Genomic DNA, 18,347 nt, shown 5'->3' on the forward strand with positions numbered 1-18,347 from the left:
TTTTTATTAGTTGGAACCTGAGTGTTCAGACCCAATCAGATAAGGTGAAGGAGCAAGAAGAGAAGCATGCAACCACATTTTCCGCTCCAGGGCTGTGTCTATAGGACCTGGATACGAGTCTGTCCCGGTAACATTACGGCTAGTTTTCGTGAATGGATTGGGACCGACACTCAGACCCTGGCTAACTTTTGATATGTCTTTACGATTAAAAATTTTAGAATAAGGGTCTAGCTACAAATGTACATAATTCCTGAAGAACCTAATTCCCATGTAAATACACTAGAGAAGAAGGTGTTTAATTGATTGGCCTTTATCTCATCCTCCTCTATCATAACACATATCTGAGGAGGCCAGCTCTAGCAAGAGTTTTAACCTCTAAATGACCCCATACGCCTTTTCTTACAGCATACATTTTGTTGCTTGCTGTGTTTTCACAGGGATCACAGGAGCCATGTCTCTAGGACAAGTCAAAAGTTTTTTAAAGTGACAGATACACTTAAAGTTTCCCGTTATTTATGTATATAAAAATATATTTGGGTTATTTTTTCATCCTGTGACAATCATTCCCTCTGTTTCAATATTTGCTGCTCTTATTTGTCTTTTACCCAATTTATTTTACTCTTTATAATTTTTATTGCCTACTCACTAACTTTTCAGTCAGTAGCTTAAACACTTTCAATCTTTTATTACTTACCTTATACTTTTAGTTTCTAACATGTTTATTTCCATTAGGAATCTATCTAGATATCCATCTATCTATCTAGGTCTCATTTAGCCCGTGTACTTTAATTTTTAAGGACATTGGCGTAGATTTACTCAAACTGCCTAATTCTTAGACAGTGCAAACTCAAATGCACCGGATTTATCAATGTGTTTTAGGCTAATTAATAAATCTGGCATATCGGTAGATTGTTTAATCTAAATGTACACGAATTATTAGTTGGCTTACTTCAAAATAATTCTGTGCCAAAACTTTGTCCCATTTTTGGTGCACTTAGGCCACGCCCCTTGTATACCAAACTAATATCCCCTTTTGCCGAGGCTACACCTTTTTTGTTTACTCAGTTGAAGTGTCTAGAAAGTATGTGAAACATATAATAAATGTCAGACAGTTCCATCATGTAAGACAGTTTTTTTTGGGTGCAAATTGTGTATTTGCAATAGTACATTAAGGCCATTGTCCCAATTTATGCCATAACATTTTCTTTTAGTTGGTTAATATTGTCTTCACTATAGCAATGTCCCGCTGCGGCTGGTGATACGCACATAGCAGCGTGACTCACTGACATTTTGCAGCCTGGGCACAGAGGGTTAATAAAAAAAGCGTCATAGTACTCCTTTAAACAAAATAGGCAGGAATTAGCAGAGAAAAGAATGACCTCTCACAGCCCAGATAAATAACTATAGCTTATGCCAGAGATAAATATGTCAGAAATTACTGGAACTCATTGCTGGAATAGATTTCAAATTCAGGTGCAAAGGAAGTTACATAGACGCATCACATTTTAAATATGGCACATCACAGGAAATATGAACTTGATGTTAAATACTATGGAACTATAAAAATTTTATGTGAGATGGTGATTGAATATGTGATGCGGACTGGCATTGATAGGCAACAAACCCACTGGTGAACTGGGGCTCTTTTATCTGTTCTGGGCACCCCTATAATAAGAGACATTATTATCAATGGTATCTTCCCCATGGAGCTGTATGAAAAAACGCTAAAGCTTTACTACGACAAGACAGCAGAATTGAGATTAACAGAGGTGGGGTTCCCTGAACAGGCTGCCTGCTGCAGTTGCAAGACTATAATTCTTAGTATGTCGGTTTTATTTAGACTCAAATCATTCAAGAATCTATCTATTGGAATTGGAAGCTTATCTGATCCTAAAAAGGGTATAAGATTGCAATAAAATGGACTCAAAAGAATACAAGAAACTGTGCAATGTTACTAAAACGGAGAATGACCTCTTCCTCTCTCTCCTTGTCTCTTCCCCTGTTATTATATTTTTTGTTATCAGCTGACTCTTTGTTCCAGGCAGTAAATTTTATGCCAGACCAGGCACAGGAGTCCGCAAGTGAGAAGGCGGAGGAAAACTGTAAGTGCTTATAAAACATAAAGCAAAAGGGAATAATGAGTTAAAGGGGTACTCCGGTGAAAACCTTTTTTCTCTTAAATCAACTGGTGGCAGAAAGTTAAATATATTTGTAAATTACTTCTATTAAAAAACCTTAATCATTCCTGTACTTATTAGCTGCTGAATACTACAGAGGAAATTCTTTTCTTTTTGGAATGCTCTCTGATGACATCACGAGCACAGTTCTCTCTGCTGACGTTATTATAATAATAATAACACTTTATTTATTGTTATCCTTAGTGGGATTAGAACCCAAGTCCCCAGCACTGCAAGGCAGCAGTGCTAACCACTGAGCCACCATGCTGTCCTTAGCATACATCTGCTATGCATCTGCTATGCATGGTTGCTAAAATGGACAGAGATGTCAGCAGAGAGCACTGTGCTCATGATGTCATCAGTGTTCCAAAAAGAAAGGAATTTCCTCTGTAGCCTTCAGCAGCTAATAAGTACTGGAAGGATTAAGATTTTTTGATAGAAGTAATTTACAAATATGTTTAACTTTCTGCCACCAGTTGATTTAAAAGAAAAAAGGTTTTTACCGGAGTACCCCTTTAAGTTAAACCAGGCCCCAAAGATTCACTTCATCTAATAAAGAAAAAATGGAGTTTCATTCCACGCTATCATCCTACTCCACAGGAGTATCGGTCCTAATTCCTGATAAAGTTCAAATACAAATTTACTGTCGGCTCTGTGATCCATAGGGAGATATACGTGTCTATGTGCAAAATGGGAGGATAGTAATTCTAGAGTGTGTGTATATTCCACCACCATTTACTCTTGAGGTGCTTTATAATTTGATTGCGTTTGCAAAAGACAAGAATTATAGAGATCTATATGTCATGGGCGATTTTAACTGTGTGATGGATGGGATCAGGGACTGGAAGAGAATGAAAGTGGGTAATAATGTGACCCGACTGGCTAAATTCTGTGGAGAAGTAGGATTGAAAGATGTGTGGAGAAGTAAATATCCAGATAGAGATACTTTTTCCTGTTACAGTGCATCAAGGAAAAAGAAAATGGAGTAAGTAGATTTATTGGAAGACATAAAAAAACTTGAAAGGGAGTATGTCATTGGAAAAAGCAACAAGATCTGGGAAGAACTAGCGCAGGCACAAGAACATTATAAAGATATGTTGTTAAATAAAGCACAACATAAGTTGTTTTTTGGGGGGCATAAAAAATTTGTAGAAGGAGGTAGGCCCAATAAATCAAGTGTCATTAAAAATCAAAAGGGGAATCGGGAAATAGTGGGCCTTCGAAATGAAGAAGGTAATATAGTTAAAGGAAATGTGGAGATGGGGAAAATAGCGTAGTCATACTATCAACATTTATATAAATCAGAAAAGCGGGGGGAATAGTATTGAAATAAAAAATATCTGGAAGAGATAGATATCCCTAAGATAAAAGAGGTTGATAAAAGACTTCTAAACTCAGACATCAGTTTGAAAGAGTTGCAGGTGGCCTTAAAATCTTTTTCTAGAAACAGATTTTTGGGAGATAAGTTGACGCTTTCCTTGGTACCATTCTGGGGTACATGTGACACTGATCATTTTTTATTTTATTTTATATTATGAGGTGGTATACATAAAAAAATATCTATTCTGCAGTTGTTTTTTATTTAATTTGTTATTAAAATTTTTTAGGTCATTCGTCATGCAGTATAAATGACATGTTAACGTTACACTGCAGGTTGATACGATTACGGCGCTACCAAATTTATATACTTTTTTTATATTTTAGTTCATTTATGGCATAAAAACTTGTTTATTTTTTTAATTTTTTTTAAATCATGTTTGTAAGTCGCCGCATTCTGTGAGCTGTAACTTTTTCACTGAAGCAATTGTGTGAGGACTCTTTTTTTGCGGGACATGTTGATGTATTTGGGGGGACTATTTTTTTTGGGGGGTGTATTATACACATATATAATTTTTCAAATTTTTTAAAAATGTTTCACAATTTTTTTCACACTTGTTTTTTTTTAACTATTATACACATAATTCAATGGAGTCAATGGAGACATTATGCCTATGTCTGTCAGCACTGACAGGCATGGGATAGATCAGTCCTTACCTTAGGTAGGGACTGATCGCTCATGTTGCCATGACAACGGAAGCCAATAAGGCCTCTGTTGTCATGCCAAAAGAGCGCCAATCAGTGACAGAGGGAGCTCCTCCCCTCTGTTGCCCTACTAGACGCTGTGGTCTCAGTGGCCGGCTTCAGGGAGGCTTGGTTTTGCAACACAGGTGAGCTCAATAAACTGTCACAGCGCTCGGCTGCGCTGTGACAGTTTGTTCTCATTAGGTACATGTACTTGATGATGCGGCAAGTCATCCCTAATCACCACGTACATGTACCTGATTTTGCGGGAAGGGGTTAAATCACATTTAGAATAAATTAAGGAGGATTATAGGATGTAAAGGTTGTTTTTATTTCACCCCTTTATGGGATTATGTCTTTTTACCTGAAATAAAAAAAAATCACAAGTTATATAAACTGGAAAGAGTGAGGTGTGAAATTTTTGCAACAAGTACCGTATATACTCGAGTATAAGCCGACCCGAGTATAAGCCGAGACCCCTAATTTCAACCCAAAATCCCAGGAAAAGTTATTGACTCGAGTATAAGCCTAGGGTGGGAAATACCTCATCCCCCCTGTCATCATCCAGACCCGTCATTAACATCCTCATCATCCCCTTGTCATCATCCCACACATCCCCCCTTCATCATCCCCTTGTCATCATCCCACACATCCCCTTATCATCCCACACATCCCCCCTTCATCATCCCCTTGTCATCATCCCACACATCCCCTTATCATCCCACACATCCCCCCTTCATCATCCCCTTGTCATCATCCCACACATCCCCCCTTCATCATCCCCTTGTCATCATCCCACACATCCCCTTATCCCACACATCCCCCCTTCATCATCCCCTTGTCATCATCCCACACATCCCCTTATCCCACACATCCCCCCTTCATCATCCCCTTGTCATCATCCCACACATCCCCCCTTCATCATCCCCTTGTCATCATCCCACACATCCCCTTATCATCCCACACATCCCCCCTTCATCATCCCCTTGTAATCATCCCACCCCCCCCCCTTTATCATCCCCACCCCCCTTCATCATCCCCACACCCCCCCCCCCTTCATCATCCTCTTCTCATCATTCGCCCTCAGTGGTCTTCAACCTGCGGACCTCCAGAGGTTTCAAAACTACAACTCCCAGCAAGCCCGGGCAGCCATCGGCTGTCTGGGCTTGCTGGGAGTTGTAGTTTTGAAACCTCCGGAGGTCCGCAGGTTGAAGACCACTGCGGCCTTCAACATGCGGACCTCCAGAGGTTTCAAAACTACAACTCCCAGCAAGCCCGGGCAGCCATCGGCTGTCCGGGCTTGCTGGGAGTTGTAGTTTTGAAACCTCCGGAGGTCCGCAGGTTGAAGACCACTGCGGCCTTCAACATGCGGACCTCGAGAGATTTCAAAACTACAACTCCCAGCAAGCCCGGGCAGCCATCGGCTGTCCGGGCTTGCTGGGAGTTGTAGTTTTGAAACCTCCGGAGGTCCGCAGGTTGAAGACCACTGCGGCCTTCAACATCATCCAGCCCCCTCTCACCCCCTTTAGTTCTGAGTACTCACCTCCGCTCGGCGCTGGTCCGGTCCTGCAGGGCTGTCCGGTAAGGAGGTGGTCCGGTGAGGAGGTGGTCCGGGCTGCTATCTTCACCGGGGGCGCCTCTTCTCCGCGCTTCCGGCCCGGAATAGAGCCGTTGCCTTGACAACGACGTATCTGCGTCGTTGTCAAGGCAACGTGACTATTCTGAGGCCGGGCCCGAAGCGCTTAGAAGAGGCCTCCCCGGTGAAGATAGCAGCCCGGACCACCTCCTCACCGGACCACCTCCTTACCGGACAGTCCTGCACGACCGGACCAGCGCCGAGCGGAGGTGAGTACTCAGAACTAAAGGGGGTGAGAGGGGGCTGGATGATGTTGAAGGCCGCAGTGGTCTTCAACCTGCGGACCTCCGGAGGTTTCAAAACTACAACTCCCAGCAAGCCCGGACAGCCGATGGCTGCCCTGGCTTGCTGGGAGTTGTAGTTTTGAAACCTCTGGAAGTCCGCAGGTTGAAGACCACTGCGGGTGGGGGAGTTCACTCGAGTATAAGCCGAGGGGGGTGTTTTCAGCACGAAAAATCGTGCTGAAAAACTCGGCTTATACTCGAGTATATACGGTACTTGATAAGGGAATAATAGAGGAATGGGAAAGATTGGCACAAGAATTTTCTTAGATAAAGGGAAACATTATTTTGGATATATCCAACTATGGAATGCACTTAGAAAGGAGAAAGGTAATGAGAGTTTAAATATAGAAAATCACAAGGTTATAGAATTTTTGATAGCACAGCAAAAAGCGAAAAAGAGTTTGGGTAAAGTATATAAATTAATTGTTAAAGAAATTTTAGTTTTTAAAAGTAAGAAATGGTGGAATAGGGATATAGGAGAGTTGGAAGAAGAGGAATGGAATATGGTCTATCAAAATGTTAAGAAATCTTCAATAAATAATAATCATAGAATTTCTCAATTCTAAATTATTCACCCTCTGCACTACACGTCAGGTAGATTAAAAAGGATGGGGGTTAGGACAAATTCACTTTGCCCTAAATGTAATGAAGAAGAAGCAGGAGTGACACATATGCTGTGGAATTGTTCAAAAATTCAAGAATTTTCAGAGAAAGGTTTATAAGAAATCAGAGTTGGACTATAAGGTTAGGATTCCATATGAAATAAAGACAGCGATAATGGGTCTAAACATAGGAAGTGGGGTATATAAATAATTAATCATGAAGCTATTGTGTTAGGTGAAAATTAATATTTTGAGAAACTGGATTACACCTGTAGCACCAGGAAGAAGAGAATGGGTTAAGCTATTGTGTTAGGTGAAAATTAATATTTTGAGAAACTGGATTACACCTGTAGCACCAGGAAGAAGAGAGTGGGGAAAGTTAAAGGGGAAGTCCAGTGGTGAAAAACTTATCCCCTATCCTAAGGATAGGGGATAAGTTTGAGATCACAGGGGGTCCGACGGCTGGGGCTCCCCGCGATCTCCTGTACGGGGCCCCGCTCACTGGCTAGATAGCGGGTGTCGACCACCACACAAAGCGGCGGCCAACACGCCCCCTCAATACATCACTATGGCAGAGCGAGAGATTGCCGAAGGCAGCGCTCCAGCTCTGCCATAGAGTTGTATTGAGGGGGCGTGTCAGTCGCCGCTTCGTGCGGTGGTCAACACGCCCCCTTCCCAAGGGCTGCCGGGGCCCCGTACAGGAGGGGGATGTATTGTATTATGTGCCTGTTTGTTTTGTCACGTAAATGTTGAAATTTGAAAATAAAATATTAATAAAAAAAATTAAAAATCTGTTACATCTTTTTCAAGTGGACTTTATAGTGCACCTGTCAACAGATAAACAAGGATAACAAATAAGCTCATGGCTATATAGGGATTTTCATCAGAATTTCAGGCATACCTTTTTATCTCCATACAATGGAGGCCAGACAATATTTGAGCCAATATATTCTCCCCTATAGGCAATGCTTTCAGAGAAGAACAGAATCCATAGTACAGAATCCAATGCATGTCTTTTTATGAAATTGGAGGCATATGGGTTCAGTGTATATCTTATGTGTCTCTATGGCAGGTGTTTTATAGCTATTAACATAACAGAGTTGTACTGTGGCCAGGCTTTTACGTTGAATATAGGGTCAACACTATATTCACCCACACTAAACCCAATACACTTGGTTATAGTATGGGTGAACAGGAGTCCAACAAAGGTTCACTTACTTAAAGGGGTATTCCGGGCAAAAACATTTTATCCCCTATCCAAAGGATAGGGGATAGGATGTCTGATTGTGGGGGGCCCGCCACTGGGACCCTCCACGATTTCACCATAGACATGAATGTAGGGTGCGTGGCGTAATGTCCCCAGTCCCGGAAACTGGAGGTTTCCAAAACTGGAGACACATGGAATGCGGGTGCTGCAGGGAGATCGCAGCGGTGGGCCCCCCTTGATCAGACATCTTATCCCCTATCCTTTGGATAGGGGATAAAATGTTTTTTCCCGGAATACCCCTTTTAATATGTCCAGTAGGTTCTGAGATATGTCCCCCAGAAGATCCTCTGCTGAATTCAGTGAATCGCACGCAGGGAGTGGGGCTTTGCTGGTTCAATTTACATGTCTGTGACTCTGCATCCTAGTGAAGTGGAGTAACAAAGCCCGCCCCCTGTGCGCAATTCACTGAATTACACAGAGGATCTTCTGGAGGACATATTTCAGGACCTACTGGACATATTTAAGTATGTGACCCCTCATTGGACTCCTGTTCCCCCACACTATTACTCTGTGTATTGGGTTTAGTGTGGGTGAACAGGCTAACAGTCTTCCTTTAAGAGATTACAAAAAGTTAGAATGTAATTAGAGGAAAGCAGAGAAATGTGTAGAGAGCATCCCAATGACCAGACATAGATGGTGTATATGTATATATATATATATATATATATATATATATATATATATATATATATATATATTATTATTATTTTTTTTTTTTTTTATATAACAAATATTCTGTTTCTGCTTATTCAATCCTTTTGCCATGGCTCAAAGAGTTATGGTGCTTCACATCTATCACTAGTTTAGCAAAATACCACTAAAGTTAATGGACCTTTATGTAAAATGTTGTTTCATATTTCCGGTAGTAGGAATTTCTGAACAGTTAACTTGGTGTGATAGTACTATGGAGTCAGGGTGGGTGCACAGACGCACAATGTGATCTTCTCACACGTATGTATGATATATTGGAAGATAATTTAACTGTATACTTTTACCATCACAAATATCTTCCTTTGTTCTCTTTTTAATCACTAACTATCAAAACACATGTTATTAATATATAGAGATGTAAAATGTAATGTAATGTCTAGACAAGCAAATATTTGTATACTGATAGCTCAAATGGCAAACTCGAAGATGGATCTGGATATATCTACGGTTGAGGAAGCATCAGGTGAACTGGGATTTGAGTACTGTATACCTGAACTGCAGACACACCATCTGCTGGATCACCCTAAGGCTCCACGCAGCCAAGACGCATGAATGATGATTAATTATATCTGCAACTGGGACATCAAACCGAGCACTAGTGGAGTGAACCCGAACTTCATTCTCAATATTTATTTAATGTGCTGATTATTTATAAATTACTGGACAGGAAATTCTTTTATAGTTTTGTTTCTTTACTTATAAGCACAATATAGAGATGCAATAAAAAGGATAAATTACAAGCAATTTAACACCAAACCTATATGGTCTCATCATTTTCTACTAACCTTATTGTACATGGATTATTTTTATTGACTTTCTAATACTCCCCCTTCCCAAAAGCCTTAAGCCATACGTCAATAAATAATGTTTTACCTCATAAATGTGCATGAATACACATTGTATACAAAAGGTCATATTTATAGAAAAACATTTCTGCTGAAAATTTAGGAGTATGAAACATTATGGGCCTTATTTACTAAGAGTGGAGTGTAGGTTTCTTTGTGGGTTTTAATTCCCTACAATTTACTTTCCATGGTATTTACTAAGGTTTCCCTACATTTTGCTTTTTTTTACACATACTCTGATCTGTCTGGTTTTCCTCAGCTGAAATCCACCACATTTTCTGTGGAAACCTTAGTAAACATGTTGGGTTTTTGTGAAAATGACGGAAACACGCCCCTTTTCAGTGACCACGCCCCTTTTACGGACAGCCACACCTCTTTTTCAGGATTTCTTAGCAAAATGGAGAGTTAGTAGGGTTTTTTTTCAATTCTGGTGAACATTCTGGCGAAAAATCTGGCGCAGACAGAATTTCTGGCGCAATGCGACAGAATCTGGCGCACTACTCGACAAAACATGTCGGGTTTGCAATAGAAAATGAGGACCAATATGTTAAAGAAATACAACATTGTAGACAATTCGCTCTTTCAGATCTTCTTACATTTTATGAATGAAAACAAAAGCATCAAAAACACCATAAAACAGACAAAAACATAAACATGGATGACAGTCAGTTGCCGTTTTTATGGCTAGAAAACTGTCATAGGCAAAAACATCTTCATTACATCAAGTCTAGTTTTTTTGATACATAAAGTGTCATGTGAATTGGAAAGAAATGCCACAAAATCATGATCACAATGATGTAAAATCAGCTTTTCAAAATGTTGCAAACACCAAAAATATCTGAAATGGAAGAAAAACTATTTAAAGGGGTACTCCACCCCTAGACATCTTATCCCCTAGCCAAAGGATAGGGGATAAGATGTCTGATCTCGGGGGTCCCGCCGCTGGGGACCCCCGCAATATAGCATGCGGTACCCACCTGTTTCTTGTTCGGAAGCGCTGGAGGGTCTGGGTCCCGACCCCGGGAACGGAAGTTTGCAATGTTACGACTCCGCCCCCTTGTGAAGTCATGCCCCATCCCCTCAATGCAAGTCTATGGGAGGGGGCGTGACGGCCATCACGCCCCCTCCCATAGACTTGCATTGAGGGGATGGGGTGTGACGTCACACGGGGCAGAGTCGGGACGTCACGAACTTCCGTTCCTGTGGTCGGGACCCAGACCCTCCAGCGCTTCCGGACAAGAAACAGGTGGGTGCCGCATGCTATATTGCGGGGGTCCCCAGCGGCGGGACCCCCGCGATCAGACATCTTATCCCCTATTCTATAGGGGATAAGATGTCTAGGGGTAGAGTACCCCTTTAAAAAAACTATTTTCATTGACAAGTACATGTCAGATTTGCTGAAATGTATTTGTACCAGTTTTACTATGACGACATCAATGACAAGAGATATTTATACCTCCATAATTCGTTTAAGTATACGACTAAAAGCTTCAAAGGATTTTTGATTATTATTTGTCAGTTCATTCAATGATGCAGTATAAACTGTACATTTGTTACAGACATGTCAGGGAAAACAGTTGTACATTGCACTGGAGAATTACTTGATATATCAGAATATACACAATGCCTACTCACCAAATGTCTGACTTTGAGTTATATCCCTGGTGCTTTAAGGCTTCAGGACTCATATAGTATGGTGTCCCAGTAAATGTTGTTGCCAGGTCACAGGAGCCCATCAAAAGACGTGAAACCCCAAAATCCCCTGGAAGCAGTTGGAAAAAATATATAAATAATTAACCCATGTGTTGCAGTAATCTGTCTAACATTGCATTATTGCATAATCCCAACAAGTCAGCCTGTTTTTTTTATTTTAAGAGTAATAAAGTTGTATTCAGATTAATAGATTATTTTGTATTTAAATTAGGTCGATGTTCGAATAATTTACTGTTTAGATATCTGTATATATAGAGTTTTTTTTATACAACTTATTGAACACATTTTAATATTGCCACATTTATTTCAGTGTTATTTAAAAGGGTTTTATGGTGTTTAGAAAATAGGTTTATTGATCCCTAAACTTGCTTCCACTTAAAAGGGTACTCCGGTGAAAACCTTTTTTCTTTTAAATCAACTGGTGGCAGAAAGTTAAACATATTTGTAAATTACTTCTATTAAAAAATCTTAATCCTTCCAGTACTTATTAGCTGCTGAATGCTACAGAGGAAATTCCTTTCTTTTTGGAACACTGATGACATCACGAGCACAGTGCTCTCTGCTGACATCTCTGTCCATTTTAGCAACCATGCATAGCAGATGTATGCTAAGGGCAGCATGGTGGCTCAGTGGTTAGCACTGCTGCCTTGCAGTGCTGGGGACTTGGGTTCAAATCCCACTAAGGACAACAATAAATAAAGTGTTATTACTATTATAATAATGTCAGCAGAGAGAACTGTGCTCGTGATGTCATCAGAGAGCATTCCAAAAAGAAAAGAATTTTAACTTTCTGCCACCAGTTGATTTAAAAGAAAAAAGGTTTTCACCGGAGTACCCCTTTAAACTAGAGCAGCACTATGTTAAAGTAGTACAGGGGTCCTATCGACAAATATTACACAGCCCAAGAAAGGCTTCCGCAGGAGCTGAAACATCACAACATAGATAAAGAAATTATTTTAGAGTGCAGTCTCCTTACTTTTGCCACCACTTAAAGTAATTGTCTCACCAGGACATCTTCTTTTTACTTTAAAAACAACCTAGCAATCAGCTGATAATCATAGGAGGAAACCTCGCTCTAAAATACCCATATGCTCTAAAGAGTTTTATTAGTTTGTAGAGAATTAAAGAGATATTCCGGTGGAAAACATTTTTTTAAATCAATTAATGACAGAAAGTTAAACAGATTTGTAAATAACTTCTATTTTAAAATCTTAATCCTTCCAGTACTTATCAGCTGCTATATAACACAAAGGAAGTCCTTTTTATTTTTTTTTATTTCTTCTTTCTGTCTGTCCACGGTGCTCTCTGTTGACACCTCTCTGTCCATGTCAGGAACTGTCTAGAAAGAAACAATTCCCCATAGCAAACATCTCCTGCTCTGGACAGTTCCTGACATGAACAAAGGTGTCCGCAGAGAGCACTGTGGGCAGACAGAAAATAAATTCACAAAGAAATGAACTTCCTCTGTATTATACAGCAGCTGATAAGTACTGTAAGGATTAAGATTTTTTGATATAAGTAATTTACAAATCGGATTAACTTTCTGGCACTAGTTGATAAAAAAAAAGTTTTCCACCGGAGTACCCCTTTAAACACAAAAATAGAAAACAACAAATAAACAATAAGGAGTATTTATAATAGGGAGTAGAAGGGTCTCCAAGGTGAGGACAGGTGGAAATGTGTTCTGTGGAGGATCATAAGTATTGAAGGACGCATTGGGGATGCCATGCTCTGGGTTATGCTTATTTAGGTTATAGAGGTTAGCATGAGCTTACAACCTGGTCTTTAATTCTAAAACATTATAGAAACACTTAAACCATTCTGTAAAGGGGAAAATGAAAAAAGGGGAGAGCAGAAAATAATATGTAAAAGATATATATTTAGTATTTGTATTTGGATAGAGAACATGTGCAAACAAATGGAGTTAAAGGGGTACTCCCGTGGAAAACTTTATTTATTTTTTTTTTTTTAAATCAACTGGTTCCAGAAAGTTAAACAGATTTGTATATCACTTCTATCAAAAAAATCTTAATCCTTCCAGTACTTTTTAGGGGCTGTATACTAAATAGAAATACAAAAAAGAAATAAATTTCCTCTGATGTCATGACCACAGTGCTCTCTGCTGACCTCTGCTGTCCATTTTAGGAACTGTCCAGACCAGGAGAAAATCCCCATTACAAACATATGCTGCTCTGGACAGTTCCTAAAATGAACAGCAGAGGTCAGCAGAGAGCACTGTGGTCATGACATCAGAGGAAATGTATTTCTTTTTTGGATTTCTCTGTAGTATACAGCCCCAGAAAAGTACTGGAAGGATTAAGATTTTTTAATAGAAGTAATTTACAAATCTGTTTAACTTTCTGGCACCAGTTGATTTAAAAAAAAAGTTTTCCACGGGAGTACCCCTTTAAGTAAACAAACTATCTGTAGTACATATATAAACAAGAGTAACGGAATTTAACAGTTAGAATGCATACAAAACAAATAAACAAGTGACTGAATCCTACAGAGGGTTAGTATCCTGTAGGTATAATAGCATCCAATTGCACAGCATGGTAACAGGAATATAGATGGGGATGTTTATTGTATACTAATCAGAATCTGAGTCCCAGAGGGCTGATGGCAAAACATTCCATGAGTGTTTATGTCCTTTAGATGGTATAGATGGTACAATATTAATAACTTTGTGAATCAAAGTTCAAATTCAGAATCAAGTCTTCAGTGGCAATACACAATGCACAGCAAGAGAAAAGAAAAAAAGTATTTCAAGATTCAAGGGTCTGAAGGTAATGCAATTGCCTGTGATGTAGTAGTCCTGGTGACAAATAGTACTAGAGGTTACCGTATATACTCGAGTATAAGCCGAGTTTTTCAGCACGATTTTTCGTGCTGAAAATGCCCCCCTCGGATTATACTCGAGTGAACTCTGCCTGTCAATCCTTTCATCAGTGGTCTTCAACCTGCGGACCTCCAGATGTTGCAAAACTACCACTCCCGATGGCTGTCCGGGCATGCTGGGTGTTGTAGTTTTGAAACCTCTGGAGGTCCGCAGGTTGAAGACCACGGCGGCCTTCGTCATCATCCAGCCCCCCCCCCCCCGGTAACGTCCCTGTGCGTCGTCGTCAAGGCAACTTCACTACTCCGGGGCCGGGGCCGAAGCACGGAGAAGAGGCCCCCCCCGGTGAAATTGGACAGCCCACAATGACTAACCATCGCCGCCGGACGGTCCCTGCAGCAGAGATGGCTTGGACCAGCTCACCCTAATGTCCCGCCGAGGGGAGGTGAGTACAAAACAAAGGGGGGGGGGTAGCTGGATGATGACGAAGGCTGCAGTGGTCTTCAACCTGCGGACCTCCAGAGGTTTCAAAACTACAACACCCAGCATGCCCGGACAGCAGATGGCTGTCCGGGCATGCTGGGAGTTGTAGTTTTGAAACCTCTGGAAGTCCGCAGGTTGAAGACCACTGATGAAGGGATTGACAGGGGGGGGGGATGATGACAGGGTCTGGATGATGACGAAGGACGCAGTGGTCTTCAACCTGCAGACCTCCAGATGTTTCAAAACTACAACTCCCAGCATGCCCGAACAGCTGATGGCTGTCAGGGCATGCTGGGAGTTGTAGTTTTGCAACATCTGGAGGTCCACAGGTTGAAGACCACTGATGAAGGGATTGACAGGCGGTGATGATGAAGGGGGGGATGATGACGGGGGTCTGGATGATTACATGGGGGGATGATGTATTTCCCACCCTAGGCTTATAGTCGAGTCAATAATTTTTCCTGGATTTTTGGGGTAAAATTAGGGGCCTTGGCTTATATTCGGGTCGGCTTATATTCGAGTATATACGGTATAAGAAAAAAGAGAAAGAATATTTTGTGTTTCAATCTCTTTTGCTTTGTTCTTGTTGGGGGCAGATTTCATAAGTTGTTCTTCTGAGTGGAAAAATAAATATGTAGTTTATTCTCTTCTCAATTAGGTCCTAGTAAACAATAAACTGTGCCCGTTTCTTAGTAAGGCTGGGTCTTGTGAAACAGGGAGGTAACTGTAGAATGTATATTTTTGACAGGTAGACTTCTGATGCACAGATTACTACAGCATCTGCACATTTTAAGAGTACAGCATTTGGGGTGAATCTGAGACGAACAATTTAGTTATTATGTAAATTGATTATTTATTTGCCTTGTCTATTCTTTATTCTAGAGTGCCTAGATCTGCCAAGGCAATCAGGCAATCTGTGGTGGATTCTAGTTTCTGCTGTAGCAAGGCTTTGAAGCACTAAAGCAGATATTCAACTCTAAAAGGTGACCGGTTTTGGTGCTGGGGTTGGCTGGAAGCCTTCCTTGTTGGTCACATTAAATAAGTCAGAAGATGCAGCTTTATCTGCTATATCAGCAGTATCAAAGAACTGTTGGACATGATATGAAAGTCTATCTTACCTAGTTGTTTGCAGGACTACTGAAATTTACCGTTTTTAAGAGGGCATAAAGGATAAGAGAGCATTGGGATGGTTGAGGAAGGCTGAAAAAAACTGAGGCTAATAGGGCTTTAAAATTTAAGGTAGTCACATACTGGCTCTGATTTACTATTTTAAATCCGACCTGTTTTGTTGGGTTGTGCGACAAAGTACAAACCCAAAAAATCCAAAAAAAGAGGCCTGGCTTGCTGGAAAAGGTGCGTTGTTGGTCAGAAAAGGGGCATGGTTTTACAACCTGACCTATTTACTATTGAATTCACAAAAAATCCTGTAAAAAAAAATTGCTGGAAATTTCTACCTAGAAATGACAGGTCAGAAAATGTTCCTGACTTGTAAATCTGTGAATCCCCATAGTAAATAGAATAGAATCCTGCAAGTCTGAAACAACATGTCACACTAGTCAAAACCCAACACTCTGGAGGAGATTTATCAAAACATGTGCAGAGGAAAAGTTGCCCAGTTGCCCATAGCAACCAATCAGATTGCTTCTTTCATTTTGCAGAGGCCTTGTTAAAAATGAAAGAAGCGATCTGATTGGTTGCTATGGACAACTGAGCAACTTTTCCTCTGCACAGGTTTTGATAAATCTCCCCCTCTTAGTTAATGAGGGACATTATGTTAGTAGTCTACTATAATAATTGTAAAAGTGTATCAACATATTATTCTCATAAATAATGTAAGACAAATATGATTGTAAGGATCGCCCCTGGTCAGGGTTCACATGCTGTGCTCTAATCACTCACAAGCTGCCAACACTGGGCCAATTGGCATCGATCTTAGCTACTACATCCTCCTGAGCTGGTCTTTAGAAGAAATAAGTCTGCCTTTACTTTTCGCCTGTGTTAAAGTTTTCTAACTGCATTAACTCTGAATTGTTTACCACCATATTGATCCTGTGTATTCTGACCTTGGCTAAGTAACCCGACTTTCCTCTATTTTCCAAATTGGTACTACGCAGCTCTCTAGGTTTTTTTGGCTGACTTTTCTTTATGTGTCTGTTAGTTTAGTTAAGTTTCTAGTTTTGTGCCTGTCAACCCATTGGGGGAGATTTATCAAAACCTGTCCAGAGTAAAAGTTGCTGAGTTGCCCATGGCACCCAATAAGATAGCTTCTTTCATTTTTCACAGGCCTTTTCAAAATCAGATTGGTCGCTAAGGGTACTGTAATAAACACACCTGGCCAGGCATTACATGCTGTGCTCTGGCAAAAATTGGCTCCGGTCTTGGCGACTGCCCCCTCCTAACCCATTCTTTATAAGGCTTCAGCTTTTACTCATCATGTTAATGTTTTCTGTCTGCACAAGCTCCTGAATTGTTCTCTGCTATATTGATCCTGTGTATTCTGACCTTGGCTAAGTAACCCGACTTTCCTCCATTTTCAAAATTGGTAATGCGCTGCTCTCTAAGTTTTGATTTAGCCTGTTTGACTTCTCTTTATCTGTTTATTTATTAATTATGTGTGTTTAGTTTCTAGTTCTGTGCCTGTTAACCCATTGTGTTCTGATCTGTTTACCTGACTTCTGCACAATGTAGTTCAGTGCCAGCACAGAAATCAAATGTATTAAAATGGGGTTTTCATATTAGTTTAAAAAATAAAGGGCAGGCAGCTAGGGCTGTACAAAAAGTAGCAACGCATTATCCTGCCTTGTTTTTGCTTACTAATTTCAGAGATGAATTTACTTACCTCCTGATGACTTTCCTAATTCTGCTGCAGCCAGTCACTGTGGCTGCAGTTAGGTTGAAAAGTCATCATCAGCATGAAATTAAAGTAAGTAAACATAAGAACCAAGGTAGTACACAGTGCTAACCTTGGACCTGGTAAGTATGGTGGATCGCCAGCCGCAGACGGGCGTATCATGCCTATGGCATTCTGATATGGGGTAACTACACATGGATAATGGCTGGACATCTTCTGGACTATACTGTGGTTATGTGGACATCATAGAGGTTTTTTTTACCTAGGTGGCATTATTATCTGAACTCTTTATCTAATAATCTGGAGGGTCAAACAAGATCCTGGTGATTGGACAAATGTGGTCTGGAGTTATCTGTAGTAAGGAAGCAACTATTTTCAGGTCTTTATTCCAGGGGGCCATTTATTAAGCCTATTTTTCCCTTTTTCTGTGGAGGAGCCCTTATCGTAGGGTCCTCACTTTATCAGTGATCTCGTTTTCTGCTATCCAACTACCTAGAGGTTGCTACATCAGTCGGAGGATATTTAAATGAAGCCACAAATAAGCCTTGCTATTGCCTGTCTACATTCACGTGCTTTGTACTGTATATATGTTTGCTTTGATGTATTATAATATATGTATAGTTCTAATTGTCCTTTCATCTATTGTACATTAAGCTGTGCCTTTGTCCATGTGTTGCACGCTATCTATATATATTGTTCCTCCATATCTCGGTGCTTACTAGGTATATATTTGTATACTGTTGTTGTCATCCCCTGATGAACCGTTGTATATCACAAGATACACGGGGAAACGCGTTGGGATATACGGTTGTTCATCATAGGAGAGCTTTTTCTTTCTTATGTATTGATACTAATTATTTATACTATTGTCATTGGGTTTT

The 18,347-nt window shown here is 40.4% G+C and overlaps 1 protein-coding gene across 3 annotated transcripts in view; it reads right to left on the reverse strand.

Annotated features, from left to right (window-relative positions):
- NEK11 (NIMA related kinase 11) overlaps nucleotides 1–18,347 on the reverse strand; it is a 331,532-nt gene that overhangs the window by 152,291 nt on the left and 160,894 nt on the right. For all 3 annotated transcript variants that reach the window (XM_056520669.1, XM_056520670.1, XM_056520672.1), the window contains exon 6: nucleotides 11,219–11,345. In XM_056520669.1, the coding sequence (XP_056376644.1) occupies nucleotides 11,219–11,345 (127 nt within the window). The remainder of the gene's footprint in view (nucleotides 1–11,218; nucleotides 11,346–18,347) is intronic.

Source organism: Hyla sarda, chromosome 5 (assembly GCF_029499605.1).
Source record: "Hyla sarda isolate aHylSar1 chromosome 5, aHylSar1.hap1, whole genome shotgun sequence".
Classification (NCBI taxonomy): domain Eukaryota; kingdom Metazoa; phylum Chordata; class Amphibia; order Anura; family Hylidae; genus Hyla; species Hyla sarda.